Source organism: Kryptolebias marmoratus, linkage group LG6 (genome assembly GCF_001649575.2).
Source record: "Kryptolebias marmoratus isolate JLee-2015 linkage group LG6, ASM164957v2, whole genome shotgun sequence".
In the NCBI taxonomy this organism is placed as follows: Eukaryota; Metazoa; Chordata; class Actinopteri; order Cyprinodontiformes; family Rivulidae; genus Kryptolebias; species Kryptolebias marmoratus.
Genome location: NC_051435.1, coordinates 21,292,265 through 21,311,241, shown reverse-complemented (window position 1 = coordinate 21,311,241; position 18,977 = coordinate 21,292,265). Strand labels below are relative to the sequence as shown.

The window sequence follows — 18,977 nt, the reverse complement described above, 5'->3', positions numbered from 1 at the left end:
ATCATACCTTCTCCTGCTGAGAGCTAAATTATGATTAGATTTAAGGATATGCAGTGCTTTCATCTGAATAGTGTGTTGTTTAATGCTGATCCCCCTAACCCTCCTCAAGCCCGCACCCTGACCCCCCAAACACACACAGCACAATGGACGTCTACATCAACTCACTCACATGCAATTGAATAGCAGAGTGGCCGCTTGGTCCCCATGGAAACACACATGCGTGTATGTGTGTGTGTGTGTGTGTGTGTTGAGTAAATGTTTCTCCCTCATTGATATCAAACAGAAAATGCACACAAAAGCACACAGGCTAATGTTTTACATGTAAATAATCTGCTTACCGCAAACGCAACCAGTCTGCTGCTGCATTATCTTTATCTAAAGTGAGAGATTTAATATGGAGAGCACCTGAAACACACAGCTGAGTGTTCCCCTATAGATGTGTTAATGCAGGAGAGAGAGTGCTGCCAATAGAAAGGCAGTATATTGTGAGACTGACTGTCATTCTCACTGTGCACCTGTCTAATCATGAAAGAGTTTTTTGTTTTTATTTTTCATTTTGAAAATGACCAAAAACAGTTTATTGTGTGCGGTGGCCATGTAAGGGAATCCAAAACTCAACACAGGTACAAAGAGTTGGGGGTGATACCTTTACCTTTTTTTTTTGTCAGGCTCCCTGTTTACTCACCTTGTTAAGGTGTCTGATGAAGGGGGCGTTTCTGTCATCTGTGGCTTCATTTGTGGTTCACATCAGTTTTGTCCTGTTTCTGTAGTTTCCCAGCTCTCTTTCTGTGAGTCTTGTTTACTATTTTCCCCAGCACATCACATCCTTGTTTGCTCATCCTCACACCTCTCTTGTGTTTATGACATTTAAGTGCTCATAAATTTTCAGGTTTTCAGTTTTTCTCTGCTGGATCCGTATCGCTTCTTTGTTTGTCCTGTTCTTCTGTTAGGCCAGAGTTGTGCCAGCTTGTGTTTAGATGCAGTTTGTTCAGTTTGCACTTGCATCAACTTTGGTTAGGTTTCTGTTAAAGATTTTGCAGTTTTTTGCCTGCCTCCTTGTCTTCCACTTGGGGCCTTTTCCTCCTCTTCGTTATAGATTGTAGAACTTGATGCATTTCCGTTTTTTTTTCTTTCTGAAGTAACCCTAATGTTGTAGGTTAATTTCAACTCATTGCCGATGTTATTTTACTCATTAGTTTTAAACTGATTTCAAACTCACAATTTATTTGTTAATCTGGTTGTGTATTATATTTATGTCGCAAAAATCGTTGACTGGGAGCATATATACAGACATGCCGAAGCAACATTGCGCCTTACCAGGAAAATACAAAAAAATGCCAATCCACTGTATACAACTCCTGATCAGATTTCATATGTTTTATTAGAGCTGCTCCAAAGAGGTGCTGCTTCATCCAAACTCAAGTGGATGAATTTCTGTTCACCTAATCTGGCTCAGTGGTTCTTAGACAATTCTATGCACCAATGAGACAAATCAGTTACCCAAAATGAAAAATCAAAAAAATATTTACAAGATTCACTTTAACAAACATTTTGCAGAAGGGTCATTATTACAACACATTAACAGTTAATAAACAGTAATAAACAAACAAAAATCTGTTGAGATGAAAAAAAAAAATACTAAACAAAATCAGAGTTTGAAGTGCAAAGTAGAGCAAACAACAAAAGCAGAGTTTTTAGAGCAAAATGCATTATACATTGAGATTAAAAAAAGTGTATGAAAAAGTGGTAAATTGAACATACGACTCTCAGCAATCTCAGCAATTTTGTCTCATTCTTTTACTCCTTGCAGGTAAAAACAAGGTTCAATAGAAACTGATGTTGGATTCATAATAATGATGTAAATCCATCCACCAATCCGTTCATTTTCTGAAGCTACATGATCCTGTTCAGGGTCACAGGAAGCTAGAGCCTACAGTAGATTCAACACTCATTGTCAGAGAGTTGGGGTACACCCTGGACAGGTCGCCGATCCTTCACACGGCCACATAGAGACAGCTATCTATGCACACTCATGCTGACACCTAAAGCCAAATTAGAGTCACCAGTTAACCTAACATGCATATTTTTGGACTGTAGGTGGAAAGCAGCAGCAGTGATTACTCAAATATTTAAAGAAGTGCTTTTCACTAAAATATGTAGTTAGCTTTAAGTTCGTAAAATTTAATTTGCAGATCTGACAAATGGATAGCTTGATGATGGTGACCCACAAGCAAAAACTACAAAAGCCTTTTGGTAGAGGAAACTATTGGTGAAATACAGTACCAGAATAATTAAAATGTAGAAATCAGCATAAGTAGCCATCTCACAATTCTTGTGCACAATTTATGTTAGTGTCACTTGCAAAACACTTCATATACAATTAAATCTTATTCACTTGTTCGTCTTATAAAAACAAATTTTTTCACATTGCAGTACAAATATTGACCTCCGAAATGTTTGTCCTTGTCTTTCTAATTTAAAACGTATCACTTCTCTTTGTGTCTGACAGTAATTAGCAAATGGCAATTAGGTCAATTTTGTTCTATTTTTTGTAATGCTTTAATGAACAGATGATGGAATTGATCTGAAAACACCTGCAAGCAGAATGGGGTTTAACATAAAAATAGTAGTAAGTATTTCATGTCTGTTGAACAGACAATATTACTGTTTTGTTTTTTGTTTTTTTTTATTGTTTTTGTGAGTGTGTGTTGGCGTGTGTGTGTATGTGTGAATATATATTGAGCCCTGGCACATTCACACCAAATGATCACGAGCTCTCACTGGCAGCCATCTCCCCTCCCAAACCAAATCCAATTATTGGGGACAATAAAAACCAGGATGGAGCTCAGGTCTCCATCAGCTCCTCAGCTGCTTCCAGAATCCTGCTGGACCCCTAATCATGTCAAGGGTCTACAAGGGCCACAAAGAACACCTGTACATCCAAACACAAGCATAAACAGATGGAAGAGAACCCCACGACAAATTATACAATAAATCCAACACATCTGATCTCAGTAAAGAAGTAAACAAATAAAAGTCATAAGTAAAGCAACACAAGCACATGCAAAAACATGCTCTTAAAATAATGTTTATATTTTAAACATAAAAAGTATGATTAAAGATTTTCTACATGACCCAGAAAGTTCATTACTTGCTGTACAGTGAAGGTCAGACAAAGACATTCTGCTCTGTGCAACTAAAGCTCTCTTTTATACACTGAAAGTTCAATGGCTCTATCTAGTGGCAGCATTTTGAAAAACAAAGGTTTCTGAAGCAGAATGTGATTCATGAGACACTAATTTAATTGATGTCATGTTATGTTGATGTGGAGAAAACCTGTGGACAAAAATGGCTCTAAAAGTAAAATTAACTGTTTTTCTTTTTTCAAATAATAATAATAATAAAACATGCATCTAGACAACAAAAAATAATTCCCTTTAAATAAATACAGAAAGAAATAAAACTAAAGCACATGACACATGAACACAAACGGGGAGCAGGAAACCAGTGTGCAGGTACAGACGGATCTGACATTAAACTTGAGAAAACACGGAGTATAAATACTGGAGGGGTGATCACTAAGACCAGGATGCGTATGCCATGTTCCATACACACGTCGGAATATATTCAGATGAACGCTGCATGAAAGTGTGCGTAAATATATACAAACCTTTGACCTGCTCCGAGAGAGTGCGTACAGCCACACAAACTTTTTCAGTCAACAGTATCAAACTACACAGTACTGAAACTCTCCTAAATACACTGAAACATGACTCCGTTTGGTTTTCTGAACTCAAGAGACTTTTTGAACATGTTTTCTCATGAGTTTGAACATTTATGATTTAAACGCGAATGATAAAACTGAAGCACATTTAATCTCACCACACTGTGAACAGCTACATAAGCAAATAGTCCAACAGTTTGAGAACAGTACATGTCAATGTAAAACTCCAAGGAATTTAAAGATTTCATCATCTACAGTCCTTAATATCATCAAAAGATTCAGAGAATCTGGACAAATCTCTGAAAGTTAGCAGCAAGGTCAAAAACCAACATTGAATGCATGTGACCTTCAATCCCTCAGGCAGCACAGCGTTAAAAACTGACATCATTCTGTAACAGATATTACCACATGGGCTCAGGAACACTTCAGAAAAACATTGTCAGTGAACACAGTTCATCTCTACACCTACAAGTGCAAGTTAAAACTTTACCATGGAAAGCAAAAGCCATATATCAACAATATCCAGAAATGCCGCCGGCTTCTCTGGGTTTCCAAGAAACACCTTTTTCAGGGACATCTCTGCCTATTTCAGCAAGATGATGCCAAGCCACATTCTGCACGTTACAACAGTGTGGCTTTGTAGTAAAGGGTGCGGTCACTAGACTGGCCTGCCTGCAGGACAGACCTGTCTCCCATTGAATATATGTGGCTCATTATGAAGCGCAAAATACGACAATGAAGACCCCGGACAGTTGAGCAACTGAAGTTGTAGCTCAAGCAAGAATGGGAAAGAATTCCACCTACAAAGCTTCAACAATTAGTGTCCTCAGTCCCTGCTCCTTTGTCTGGGCTTGAGACCACTGAAAGTGACATTCAGAGTTATTTTCATATAGTGATTTATTTTAGACAAAGAAAAATTTACAATTACATCCAGGCCTGACTGTAAACCAGGACAGAGTCCTTGTTGTCAAATACAAAAGAACAGATTTAATATGACCTGATGTTCCATCAGTTAATTATGCATAAAGGGTATTTTCTAATATTCTTCAAACATATTCTGCTACTTTTTCACAGATCCATTGATAAGAAGCTCCACATGAAATGTCATTCCACAATTTTTCATTGGATGTGATTTGTACACAGTCCTCCTCTCCCCACTTTGGGTCTCCTCCACCATTATCAGGTTGATTGTTTTCCCAGTACCTGGCAGGTCACACAACAACAGAATTAGGAGAAATATTTACCAAGACAGTCTTATATACATAATCTGTTGACAAAATATATTTTGAACCACTGTATAGATTTTAATAAAACTCCCAAAAGTAATCATTGGAAGTAGGTCTACAACTGATTAACTTTTGGAGTCAACCCAATTCCCACCACAGCTAATGTTAACCAACACAAAAATGGCTACAACTTAGTCAGTTTACAGATTATAAACCAAAATTTGTTAAGGTAGTAGCTGAGAGTCATCCTCATCATGTACTTTGAGCATTAATATATCTTGCAAGACCTTTGATTAAAACCTTGTGACATTAATACAACAGGTGATCTTCTTTCTTTCAAATAATGCTAGTTATAATCATGAATGTGATTTTACAAGAGGATAGAACAAGTTTCAATAAGATGAGTAGTGATTGTATTGTTCTTAGATAAAAATATAGGTGGAAGAAAATCACTTTCCAGGCACTAAGATGAAATCCCTTAATCAGATTTATTTATGTATGGTGCACGACATTCACAGAACATTAAAGACAATTAATAATGAACATCAGAGTCCCTGCTCTAAACAGAAAGCTCTGAATCAAAGCTTTGGCCCCTAAAATCAACACAGGAGCTTATATTAAAGATACTGTGATACTGGACTTAAAGGAGGAGTTAGGGAAAAGCAAGTCAGTCTGGTTCCCACAAGAAGAAAATTCAACATCACTCCTGTAAACAAGTTCATTCTGTGAGACCCCATGGGACATTTTAATAGAAGTCATAACATAGTCATGACTTATAAACAAGAGGTGTTACCATATAATAAATTCTGCCATTTCAACTGACAAGTAAAAAAACAAAACAAATTTAGTTAGACCTATATTTTTTGTGACCCTCATGTTGCAGTGTTTTTATTTATTTATTTACATAACCGAAAAAAGGACAACAGCATATTACAACTTTTATTATGGCTTTTGTTTACAAGGTGTCACACCAAGATTAACAGTGACCCCATATAACCTCCCCTCTGAAAACTTTCTGAAGGCGCCCCTGCTTTGAGTTTGGCAAATTGAGGGGCTCTGCTGCCCCCATGTGGAAAATGAACACAAATCTTTCCTCTTGCTCTTAGAGCTACACCACTTAAATGCGTCATGTGTTATTAAATAGTTTTTTCTCCCTAAAAATAATAATTATTTTGCTTTTTTATGGCTAATAATAAATAACATTGTCTTCTATAATAAACATCAGGCTCCTCTTCATTGTCTGACTGTCACTGCTCATCTTTAACTCTACTCAAACAATTTTGGCATTTTGGTTTATTTAAAAATGAATAATGAGCTGGTTAATAGTAACACCAACTTCACAATTTTTTTTTCAAACAAACAAACAGAAATAGCCTTTCACAATGAAGCAAAAGTGTAAACTGAAGAAAACAAATCTCAGATTGTGTTATTACAATTGAAACAAATAAAATATCACTTACGCTGCATTCAGAGAAGTCCCATCTACCCACTTCCAGGATCCCTCAGTTTCTTTGTCAGTCAAACCGATCCAAGTTGGATTTTTGATGAATGTGGTGAGAAATTTCTATCAAATGCCAACATGAAGAAAAACACTGAATTGAGTGTTGAACTGTCACACATTTTGTGCCGTTAACCAGTTTTAGCTAATAAACTGTGTGTGTTGTTGGGAGGTGTGGGGGTCGATAGCTTCTTTACATTTAAAGAAAACATCTTTAACCAGACTGACTCCTTGTTTACAGAGAGACAAAGTCATATTTGTTGGGAAGTTTCATATTTAGATGTTTAAATGAGCAGCAAGAAAAGTGTGAATTTTACTTCCAAACTTTGCTCAATGATGTCACCTAAAAGAAGAAAGCACCTGTTCATCAGCGTCATCGACCACCACCAGATCTGCTCCTCTTTCTCTGCAGTCCTGTCTGCCTTTATTCCAGGAAGCAGACTTTGTGAAGAGGAAGTAACAGGAACAACTCAACATCTTCCATCCTGAAGGACATCTTTTCTCTAAAAGAAAGGTCTCTGATCTTAAAAAGTTATTTGTCAGATTTTTTTTTTCTAAATTTAGATTCAATAGTTGAAGAAACATGAAATGATGAGAGGGGGGAGGATGAAATGTAAAGAAGGACTACAAGTCAGGTTAAACTTGGGTCTGTAGTACAAGGATTTTCAAACTTCACATGAGGACTACCCAACCAATCAGCTGATAACTTACTTTGTTTGGACAAACTCTGAAGCCTGATGAGCTCTTTCGTCTTTTCAGCAAGGGTTGAATTCAGCAGGTCTCTCTCTTCAGTCATTTCAGCAAGGGTTGAATTCAGCAGGTCTCTCTCTTCAGTCATGGAGGACAGTTTGTCTTCGCTGACCTGAAGACGCTCAGTCAGATTGGCTCCGATTTTGGAGAGATCTGCTGCTGAATTATTTAAATCTCGATCTGAAATACATGAAGACCTGTTTTTGAAAAGCAGAACACTTTTTGTTCAAAGCTAAAGGAAAATGGTAATCTGTTTCATTTCCTAAAGCTGTAAAATGAGAAAAATTACAAAAAATGTTAACAGAGAAATGCAAAATGTAGACAATGTGATAGAAAATTGCCTCTGTTAAAGCAAAATGATGATCCCGACAATCACAATGTGTCAAGTTTGCAGGAGAGTTTTATCCAGAATGCCGACCAGACAAGGAATCAAATACAACTTAAAGGATTTATTAACTAAAGAAAACAAACTAGTTGTGATATCAGCAAAAAGACAAAAAGCACGAGGAATGAACATGAGGAGTACCACAAGGAGCAACAGAGTGCATGGAAGCAACAATGAACCAGCAGAGAAGAAATGCAAGAAAAAAAGAGTATAGTAGCTGATGAGGAAGTTGGAAACAGGTGATTGATTACAAAAAGAGAACAAGTGTAGATGAGTTCGGCAAGCTGACATGGAAAAATACTGACTGAAGAAGAAGGTGGCTGATTGTTATTGATCTTATAAGCAATACAGTGGGTGGAAGATATACCCATTAAAGACAATAATTTGCTCAGATTCAGGTTCTGTATTACTTAGATTAAAATAGTCATTCCAACATTTTATTTTACATAATTTATATGTTATTCAGAATACAAAGGATAGGTGAAACTATAGTATTTGTATGGGTATTGAAAAAAGAGGAAATGAGACAGCAGATAAGACTGCAAAGAAGGCAACTCAAAATCATACTATTTTCACAGAACACACAAGCTAATTAGAAGCAAGAAGTAAAATCAGAGACTGAAGAAAGAACGGCAGAAAAGGTGGGATGGAAAAAGCTAAAGAAGATGGTTTTATAGGATCCAAAGGGCAGTAGGAGAAATGAGAGCTGGAAGAAGGAGCAGAAAGGAAGAAAGATTAATGACACGACTAAGATTTGGTCATACAAGACTTAACTAGACACTTTTTAAAATACAGAAGCATAGTACAGGGAAATGTGAATACTGTGGGGAGACAATAGAACATGTTAAACTTGAATGTAAGAAATATGAAGAAGAAAACAAACATAACATAATAACATAACAGACACACTGAAAATGAACTTAGGGAGCAAACATATACAAACTATAATTACATTTAAAAACAAAAAAACTAACATTGATTAATAGAACTTGACTATATAGTACATTCATACACAGAAAGTTTAGAAAACAAACTATGAATCACACTCCATTTTGGTTGGGGGAATAATACACACCCTAGGTTTTTTGCTGCCAATAAACTCCACAAGAAGAAGAAGAAGGTGGCTGATGGCACAGTGACAAACACAGGGAAGCATGGAGAAAGAGGAAGTAAAGTAAGCACAAAGAAGCCAAAACAAAACCAAAAACAAATGTAACTTTTGGTACTTAGGTTGGAACTCAGAATGCAGGCAGACCTGAAAAGGCTAAAAAAAATAACTGATTTATTAAAAGAAAATCCAATATATAGTAACATGAAACTCAAGGATAACAAAAAACAACAAACAAACAGAACTAAACATAAACTTTAAGCACAGAAGATAGCTAAAAAGACCCTAAATCCTGACAAAAAACTCAAAAACACAAAAACTCTGACAAAAGAAATCACCAAAAGCACAGATTGTGACACAATGTTCACCTGTGTTGCCACTACTTTTTAACTCTGATCTGAAAAAGGAAGTATTCTTATTGTGGTCTCAGCATCTAAAAAAGTTCATATGCTTCGAAACAAACTTTTTGATACTCAGTCATGTTTAGTTTCTAAGTTTAACTCAACAGGCTGATGAAAGTGAGAGAGTTTATTTGTGACAGTCAGACTCACAGAGCAGACCAAGGAGGATGAGTCCACCCAGCAGGAAAACATTCAGGAGCACCAAAGAGATGAAAACACCAAAATAGTGCCTCTTCTTAGAGCTGCTTGATCCTTAACAATGAAAACACAGTTAAAATCAAGGTCAAGGTCCCATTATTAATACCCAATGGTAGGCTTGCTTTGCCATGGTTCAAAACATTCATACAGACATGCAAACACTATAACACCAACAGAAATAAATATAATAGTGCTCAAAATGCTCCAAGCACTTCAAATATTTGCATACACTGTATAAATTTACACAGAATTATTTCTCTCATTGTCTGACATTAAATCAGATTAACCTGACCTGTTTTAGGTTAGAAACCCCAAATTATTTCTATTTGCTAAATACCCAAATAGAGACAGAGATAATCTCTGGACCCTATTGTAGGGTAAAGGGTATATTTTATTATGAGATGGAAACATTTGAATTATTAATATTTCAGAAATTATAACATAACAGGGGACCACCCTCTCAACGAGGGAAATATTACATAAATCTATCATTTTTAGTTATCAGTCTCAACACTTAATTACCCTAAATCATGAGTTCTTCGCTTCAGATTAAAATCATAATCATATCAAAACACACACACACTGAACTAAGTTTTTACACTATTTATGTGACTTTTATTGAATAAACAAATATAACAAAAGTTATGGCAGGTTATGAAAATATTGCACATTTGAATATGGTAATAAGATACTGATTGAAGAGTTGTAATGGCATGGAGGTTAAACAGAAAGTCTAATTCAATCGAAGAAGTTAAAATTTCGAGGCAGAAGGGGTTTGAGAAATTAACTTTGCGTAATAGAAATGATGATTATTATTCTGGATTTGACCACCTGAGTGGGACTAACTCTAAGTCCAGCTATGAGCACCATCAGAAACCAGCAAACGGTTCAGAGAGTTTGTCCTACCAAGAGAAGGATGCGTCTGGCTGCTCTCTCTCGGTACCAGTCGGGAACATTTTTAGGCCACGGCAGGAGGAAGTTGACCAGGAGATGTCATTTCCAGGGCACTTTCCGTCAGCGGGAGCTGAGTCGAACCTTTCTGCCAGTTCCGTTGGCCCAAACAGTCAGCAGCTCGTCTTTAGCAGGCAGGTGAACGACTCTGGGATGGCCATTCGAAGCTGGTTTAATGGTTAGGGTGGGGTGTTGAGTCGATCTCACAAAGGCGACACAGTGGAAATTGATAAAAACTCGGACTACCAAATACTAAGAAAATTATATATACTTGTGAGTTTGACGAAAGTAATAAAAAATGTTATGAATTATCTCTCAATTTTGGGGCACTAAGCAAATAGGAATAACTTTAGGAATCCTAACTGACCTAAAACAGGAAAGGTTTAGTCTGATTTAATGTAAGCCAGTGAAAAAAAATGTTTCTGTCTTTTTATACAGTGTATTTAAACATCTTGTTTCAACTGCACACTTCAATCCAAAGAAATTTCATCCAGTAATATTAATTACATTCCTGTTAGACAACTCTTACCTCTGGGATTTTTTGCAGGAACTTGACAGGCAGGATTTTCATATTTAACATTGACATAAATTTCCTCCATCTCTTGGAAAGATGCTGATTGTTCCTCTGATGGACAGATCTGCAGCAACTACTGAGCTATGTGGGGAATATGAAACTGAGCTATGCCACACACAGGAAATGAGACATTTGAGAGGTTATTATTATACTTTGCACAGAAACCATGAAAGTTTCTATTTATTACAAAGTCATGAATTTCTCATAGAGGACTGTTGCTTCCTTCAGAAGGATTCATGAAATTCATTTCAAATCATGAGTTGGACTTCTGATTTAAAATGGTCACTAAAGGTATAAAGCAGTATTTCACTTGGTGTTTTTATATGGTTTGAGGAAGTAACTAATTTCCATGAAAATAAGTACATTTTGGACAAAACCCTCCAAGACTTTTATCGGTTAGAGTTTTAAGATGCATTTTTTATTTTTTTACTGATTCTCCTTGCAGACATTTTCCTGAAATTAAGAGTCTAATGCTTAAAATATTAAGTATTATATAGATAAGTAGATAAAAAAGGCAACTATCATAAATATTTAAGAAAATATACACTACATTCACATTCATGATTGATTTTGCTCAAACCCAATAGTTTTTGCAACAAAGTTACTCAAAGAAAAATTTCTTGTGAACATAATCTACTGTTATTCTTGAATTTATGCTGCTCACAACTGAGACATGTTATGCTGAATATTTTTACATTAAGGTTAGCTCTGTTGCCATGTTCACTATTTTCCATTATTTTAAACCCTGTATTTTGTGTCATTAAAAAGTCATGATTGCCTACCTTTGACCTTTCAGCAGAAAGCAATGATGACTCAAACTTGGAAAACTAAACATGATTTGATAACAAAATGTTTGATGATCAAACTATTTTAAGTTCCTAAGACCACAAAGCATTGCTGAACATTGTGCTTGTCAGGAGCATCATTTTGCTTTATCAGAGCAAAAGGTTTTACCACATATTGCATTTTTGTAGACATTTTTCCTTTCCATTCTCATATTTCTTTAGTCCGTTCTCTGTTGTGTGTCTGCTTTTGTGTTCTTTTAAACCACAAACACAACATGTCCTTATTTGTCACTTTTGCTCTGTAATAGTCGATTGTTTCCTCAATGTACTGGTTAAACTAAGACTTCAAGTTCACCTTATCAGGGCTCTCATTTATAAGACTGCGTAGGATTTCTACAAAAAAGTACGTACGCCTAAAAGGCAAAAATGGCGAACGCTAAAAAATGTCATACTTATAAAACCATGCGATCGCACACCAGCAAGCAATTTCCCTTTATAAGGCTGTATTAACACCTGATAGTCTGGTAGACTCTGTTCGATTGAGGACCAAAATTGCAACATTTGTTATATTTTCAGCTGGCGCAGTTTGCATTTACACTGCACTGAGTCAATCGAGCCAAACCCTTTGAGCAACCTGTTCCCCCCTCACCTGTGGTGGCGCTGCACCAAGAACTACTGAAGGAAACAACACGAAAATGTCTGGAGAAGACACTAAGCGTGACTTCCTTCTTCTAAATATAGAAGAATATATAAAAATAAATATATAGCTGTTTTTTTTTTTTGTTGTTGCTTTTGTTTGTTTATTTGTTTAAAAAATCATGAAGTTAGTGTCATTATTAACCAGCTCATTATTCATTTTTAGATAAACAAAAGAGTCAAAAAGGTTTGTGTAGAGTGAAAGATGATAGTCAGACAGTGAAGAGGAGCCTGATGTTATTTTACATATTAAAACAACTTTTACATTTTAAAAGATAAACATATAAGGCCATAAAAGGCAAAATAATGCCTTTTAAATTTCTTCCTAAAATAATTATTTTTAGGGAGAAAAAACTATTTAAGATTAGATGAGGTATTTAAGTGGTGTAGCTCTGTGTTCATTTTCCACATGAGGGCAGCAGAGCTCCTCAACTTGCCAAACTCAAAGCAGTGGCGCCTTCAATACTGCAACATGATTTGTATTTTGACTTTACAGTTGATATTTTTATCTGAGAACAGTACAATCAACACTCAGCTTATTGAAACTTGTTCTATCCTCTTGTAAAATCACATTCATGATTATAACTACCACTCCTTGAAAGAAAAGCGATTGTCTGCTGTCTTGATGTGCCAAGGTTTTAATCAAAGGTCTTACAAGATATATTAATGCTCAGAATACATGTTGAGGATGACTCTCTGCTACTCCCGTTCCAAATTTGGGTTTATTATCTTTAAACGGACTAAGTTGTAGCCATTTTTGTTTTGGTTAACATTAGTTGTTGTGTGAATTGGGTTGAATCCAAAATTTAATCAGTTGTAAACATACATCCAAAGATGACTTTCTAGGAGTTTTATTAAAATCTATACAGTGTGTAGCAGGATGAATGAACCCTGCTCTGTTATTGAGAACACCTGTCCAATTAACTGCCAGCAGGGGTGTTGGGTATAAAGGGAGGCTCTTTCTCCTGCGTCACAATTAAAATAACTCTGAATGTTGCTTTAGGGCCTCTTGGTCCCAAGCCCAGATAAAGAAGAATGGTTAGAACTGAACAATTTTTTTTTTTTTTAAAGGACAAACTTCATTTGTAGTTCTTATGTTTACATTGTTTTTAATCAATTTATGACCCTCCCACAACATTCTTCCTCTCTGGTCAATTATGCATATTAGGTGATGAAGTTATTCAGCAACTTTTAGTTCAACCAATAGCTGCTACTGTTACTGAGTTGGCAAAAAAATTGGAAAAAAATAATCCAGACTCAGACTGAGAATTTTTGGAATGAAGGTTTATTTCTTTGTGCACAATAGAGAGAAAACACACTCTTTAACAGATTGTCTGCAAACTCCAACTGACAGTGTTTGTCTGTCTATTTATTGCATGCTGGGACTTCTCCTAAGGCTGATTCAAAAGTTTAAAATTCCAGTAGACAACACCTGAGACTGAACTGGTTTCAACCAGCCCTGTGCTAAGAAACACAGCCTGTTCTTTTCTTAAAGTCTACATAAGCACTTAAAAACAGTTAAAGATGTTCTTAAAGATTACACGAGTGCATCAAACATTATTAAACATTGTATCATTAGACTTGTTACCACAAGAGTGTATGTTAACCATAGACTCTCTGAAACCATGTACATTCTGATGGTACTGAGGCTGCAAATTGTTAGGTCTTTATACCATAAGTTGACTTTCAAATTTGCAGAGAAGTTAATGTCACCATTTCTGTGTTTACAACAGTTATTTGCAGATCTTTGGGTTCTACATTGTTGAGAGGATGTGAAACAGGATGTGCTTTAAATCTGCAGTAGCATTAATGTCTTTAAAAGGGAAGAAGTGCTCGTCAAGACATGATAAAGTTTATGAAATCTCTTTTGCTTTATTGAAAAAAAAACAGGATTGGCATAGTTGTTTGCTTTGTGTGGATACCTTGGCACCCTGGACTTTTAAAGATTTAGACTAATGTCTGGAGGGTAGTAAGTGTCAACACTGCTGGAATCAAAAGAAGACAAGTGACAAAGAAATCAAGCAAAATCCACTGAAACATACTGAACACAGGTAAAACATCTAACATCTTGATTTTCCCATTATGTTCTACAATAAAGGCAGTGTGTTTGAGGTGTGCCTTAAAAGACATCCAAAGATGTGCCTCTAATCTTTAACTCAAATGTCATCAACTAACCAATCAAAGGTTCCCAATGCCAAGACATCTTCATCTTGTCTTTCCCATATTGTTTGAAGACAAAGTAATCTTATTGTATATAAACCTGTGACTTTCAAGAAAGTAATAAAAAAAAAATCATTATTCACTATTTGGGCATTTTGCATATAGATTTTTTTTTTTTTTTTTTCATTATTAAGGATCAAGCAGCTCTAAGAAGAGGCACTATTTTGATGTTTTCATCTCTTTGGGGCTTCTGAATGTTTTCCTGCTGGGTGGACTCATCCTCCTTGGTCTGCTCTGTGAGTCTGACTGTCACAAATAAACTCTCTGACTTTCATCAGCCTGTTGAGTTAAACTTGGAAAACTAAACATGACAGAGTATCAAAACGTTTGTTGACCGAAGCATGTAAACTATTTTAGATTCTGAGACCACCATAAGAATACTTCCTTTGTCATATCAGATTTTAAAATATTGTCTATTTTGGTAATGTTTCTTGTGACAGTTTTTGTGTTCTTGAGTCTTTTTCTGCTTTTGTTTTGGCTTCTTTGTGCTTAGTTTACTTCCTCTGTCTCCATTCTTCCCTGTGTTTTTCTTTATGCCATCAGCCTTCTTCTCCTTCAGTCAGTATTTTTCCATGTCAGCCTGCCACACCCATGTTCACCTGTTTCCTACTTTCTCATCAGCCCATATATTCTGTTTCAATACATTTCATCTCTGCTGGTTTAATGTTTCTTCCATGCACTCGACCAGAGAACCTGACTCAACCTTATTGGATATCCTTGAATACAAACTTTGTGTGGATACAGTTGCCAATTAAAATGCCAACAGCAGTGTATTTTATTTGTTATTATTTGACAGTCCAAGATGTATTTTAAATGCTCCAACTCTGAGCAAAACAAGGATAAAACATAAATGTTGTTTCAGATTTTTCTATCTGAGACAATATTAAGAACAGAATCAGTGATCGGGTTGTGTTTCTTAGTGACAGTTAACCAAAACTCTGTTACCATGGTGATCTAGCTGCTCAAACAGATCCTCTGACACTAATAACTCTGACATTCAGAGCTGCAGAGCAGGAGTTCCGTAGTACAGCCCTCAGGTCTGTGCAGTAATAGTTTTTACATTATTTGCAGTTTCTCATCAAAGCCTCTAGGTGTTTCCAACAAATCAAAACCTGTAGAAATGTGCATACACCAGTTATGAATGTTGCATAAGGCTGCACACGTTTTCACTGTCAATTTGTTATGAACGCATCCAAACTTTTTTGCATATGCACCATCTATATATGAGGCCCCAGAACTTGGACTAGGGAGCTCAGCATCATCTACAGGTCCCATTACTTGTGATGTCCCCCAAGGGTCCATTCTTAGTCCTGTTCTGTTCTCCTCATACATGCTTTGTTACTTTGTAACACACAGAAACTTTAGTGGTTTTTATGTGAACTATGTGAATCCACTCTGAAATGTCTCATTTCCTGTGCGTCAAAAGACCACATGGTATAGCTCAGTTTCACATTGACCACTTTGTTCAGTTGTTGCTGCAAATTTGACAGCTACTGAAAAAATCAGCATCTTTCCAAGAACATTTATGTTAACGCTGAGCCAACGAAACCTGTTTGCCAGACTCCTACAACAAATCACAGAGGTAAGAATTACCTGACAGGGATGGGCTAATCTAATTTGTTTATTCCATACAGTATATTTTGTGGAATTTACATGCTTTTTTTTTTAAGAATCCAGCAACAACAAGAAGAGGCTCCAGGTGTGCGTTATCTTCTTTGGACTCCTGAATGTTTTCCTGTTGACTGGACTCATCTTCCTTGGTGTCCGTTGTGAGTTTAGTTGTCATAAAATAACCATCAAGTTCTTATCAGTGTAAAACATGAGCAGAGTGAATGCTCTCCCGCTATATTTTGAATCAAACAAAACTTTTTAAAGCAACAAGCAAAGCTTGTTGATTCAAAGATGCAAACAGTTTAAAGATATCAAGACTAGAGCAACATTACCTTGTAACAGTGATAATCTGTTATCGTTTTGGTCTATTTCAAAGCATTTTGTTATAATGAAAGAATAAAATGCTAGACCAGTATTTTTATTTATCAGCCTACATTATTCTGTGACCATAATTCTGAAAATCTGAATATCTCTCGATTTTTGAAACTATTTGTGCCAAAAAGAACCACAGTAAGTTCATTCTGCTGAAGCATAACCCTGACTACATTTATTAACATAAATTACTAACTTCAGCAAATTCCAAAAGTGTTATTTTATTTATTTTTTTAAAAAACTTATTTTAATTTATTTCAGATTGGGATTTAAGTGATTCAGCAGCAGATCTCTCCACCATCAGAGACAACCTGACTGAGCGTCTGCAGGCCAGCAATGACAAACTGTCCTTCCTGACTGAGGAGAGAGACCTGCTGAAAGCAAACCTCACTGAAATGAAGAAAGAGCTCATCGCGCTTCAGAGTTCACTCAAAAAGAGTGAGTCTTTCATATATCATTAAAACACATTTGTTGAATCCCCAACAGCTCAGCTGGTTGTGTGCTCCATGTATGAAGTCTGAATAACTTTTCACAGCAGGCTCAAGTTTGAGTCCCGACCATAAACGTGTTTTATAATACTAGACCAAACGACCCTGCCTTCTCTTAGTTTTAGGAATTGAAGCGTTACTCAGTTTGTGGAAGCCACCATGATGTATTTTAAGAACCAGACTCTGTGCACTAGTGATGTGGGGCTGTAAGTCCTGCCTGCTCCCTCGCACATAATCATGGAGCCACATGACCTTTCCTTTAAGCATGAAACAACTAATTACAGTTAAACATGTTATTTAAAAAAAGGGGAAAAAACTATCTGAAAAGCAAGATAACTATGTGAGTCAACAAGATCAACACCTGAAAACATTTATCTGAGGTGTATTTTATTATTTTTTTAATGAGGACACTTTCCTGTTAGTTAACATGGAGGCAGGACATCAGACTTGGACTGGAACCGTCCTGTGGGGGACGCTCTACCCAATCTGGATTCAACGTCCAGGTTATTGTATGGAGTCCAGTATTTCTTTACATGTTGGTGGTCTGAACTCACAGCCTTTTCCTGCATATATTCTCCCTCTCTATGGCCCCGTTCAGACTTGTTCTGAGTAATGGGGAATACGTTAGACCAAAGGGTTCAATTAATCATTTATCTGAACATTTTTAAATAAAAGTTTTGTTGGAATTTTAATCAGAGTGGACTGCAGGAGGCTGCATGCAAGATTATTTTTAGGGTTAGTTTGTTTATTCTGATTGTTTTACAGCTGTTTGGACCCGCTGTGGTCACTGTGAGCTATATTTAAATCAAATTCATTGATTTAAAAAGGACCTGATCTGGTAAATAATGTGCTGTCAATCACAGAACAACAGCCTGAGCAGAGTTATGTTGCATGATATTCACAGCGCTGATGTTATGTTCACAGTGAAGCTGTGAAAAACAGCTGACAGCTGTCACTGAACTGTTTCACTGTGGTGGATTTTTACACGTTAAAATCTTCAGTCTTTTCTCCGACACAGAGCTCTGTAAAGTAACTAATCATTGGATGTGTATGCGTCATTTGTGTTATACTGTTCCTGTGAGGTAATTAAACTTATCAAGAGAAGAGGCTTTGAGTTGTGTTAAAGTCAAAATAATAATATCGTTCAATTGTCTGACTGTGATGTTTTTTTACAGAAACATCAACAGACCTGCGTTTAAATGTCCAGGTGTGAACATGATCATTCAGAGCTTCCAATCGTATTCACCCACAACACGCAGAGAACATTACTCTTCTTAATTTTCTATAGTCTAACTTGTGGGAACATTAAATCTTGTTCTTACAATAACCAAAAAAGAAAAAAAGAAACAGGTGAACAAGACAAAAAATAAACCTTTTTGCATGTTTTTTTTAGAGAAACTCTGTCCTGCAGGATGGACGATGTTCAGGAGTTCTTGCTATGTCATCTCTGGTTGTGGTTCCTGGGATGAAGGCAGACAGGACTGCAGAAACAAAGAAGCAGATCTGGTGGTGGTCGATGGCACTGAGGAACAGGTGCTGTCCTCTTTTATGGTGACACAACTGATATGTATTTACAACAACATACTCTTTATAATTTTCTATAACCTAACTTGTGCTACAGATATGTTTCCAAAATGCTTCTTACAGTTTTAATAATGTATGCTTTATATTTTTTTAAATTTATATGCAATATATCTATAGAAGAAGGCTACAACATCTGTAACTTTATTTCTGTTTACAAGAAGTTAGTCTAGTTCAAAACCTTATTTTGTTTACAAATTGGGTTTTGAGATTTTCTTTACAAAACTTAAACTATTTTTGTCAGCCATCATGTGTTTCTGTTTTTATGAATGTCAGGGTTTTTATTTATAAAAACTCACTAAAAAAAGAATCACACCGGAGAGTAATATTTGTCTTTATGAAGGCCTTCGCAAAGAGGAGAAGTTCCACCACAGCTGCTAACAGTGTGCTGTCCAGGAAGTTCTGCCCC

The 18,977-nt window shown here is 36.2% G+C and overlaps 1 protein-coding gene across 1 annotated transcript in view; it reads left to right on the top strand.

The window, feature by feature from the left end:
* The first annotated feature begins 16,065 nt into the window (after positions 1 to 16,065).
* The window catches only part of LOC108238826 (CD209 antigen-like protein E), a 5,503-nt gene continuing 2,591 nt past the window's right edge, over positions 16,066 to 18,977 (top strand). The window contains exons 1-4 of the mRNA XM_017421137.3: positions 16,066 to 16,098; positions 16,187 to 16,285; positions 16,761 to 16,937; positions 18,381 to 18,520. Of these exons, the coding sequence (XP_017276626.1) occupies positions 16,895 to 16,937; positions 18,381 to 18,520 (183 nt within the window). The 5' untranslated portion in view covers positions 16,066 to 16,098; positions 16,187 to 16,285; positions 16,761 to 16,894. The remainder of the gene's footprint in view (positions 16,099 to 16,186; positions 16,286 to 16,760; positions 16,938 to 18,380; positions 18,521 to 18,977) is intronic.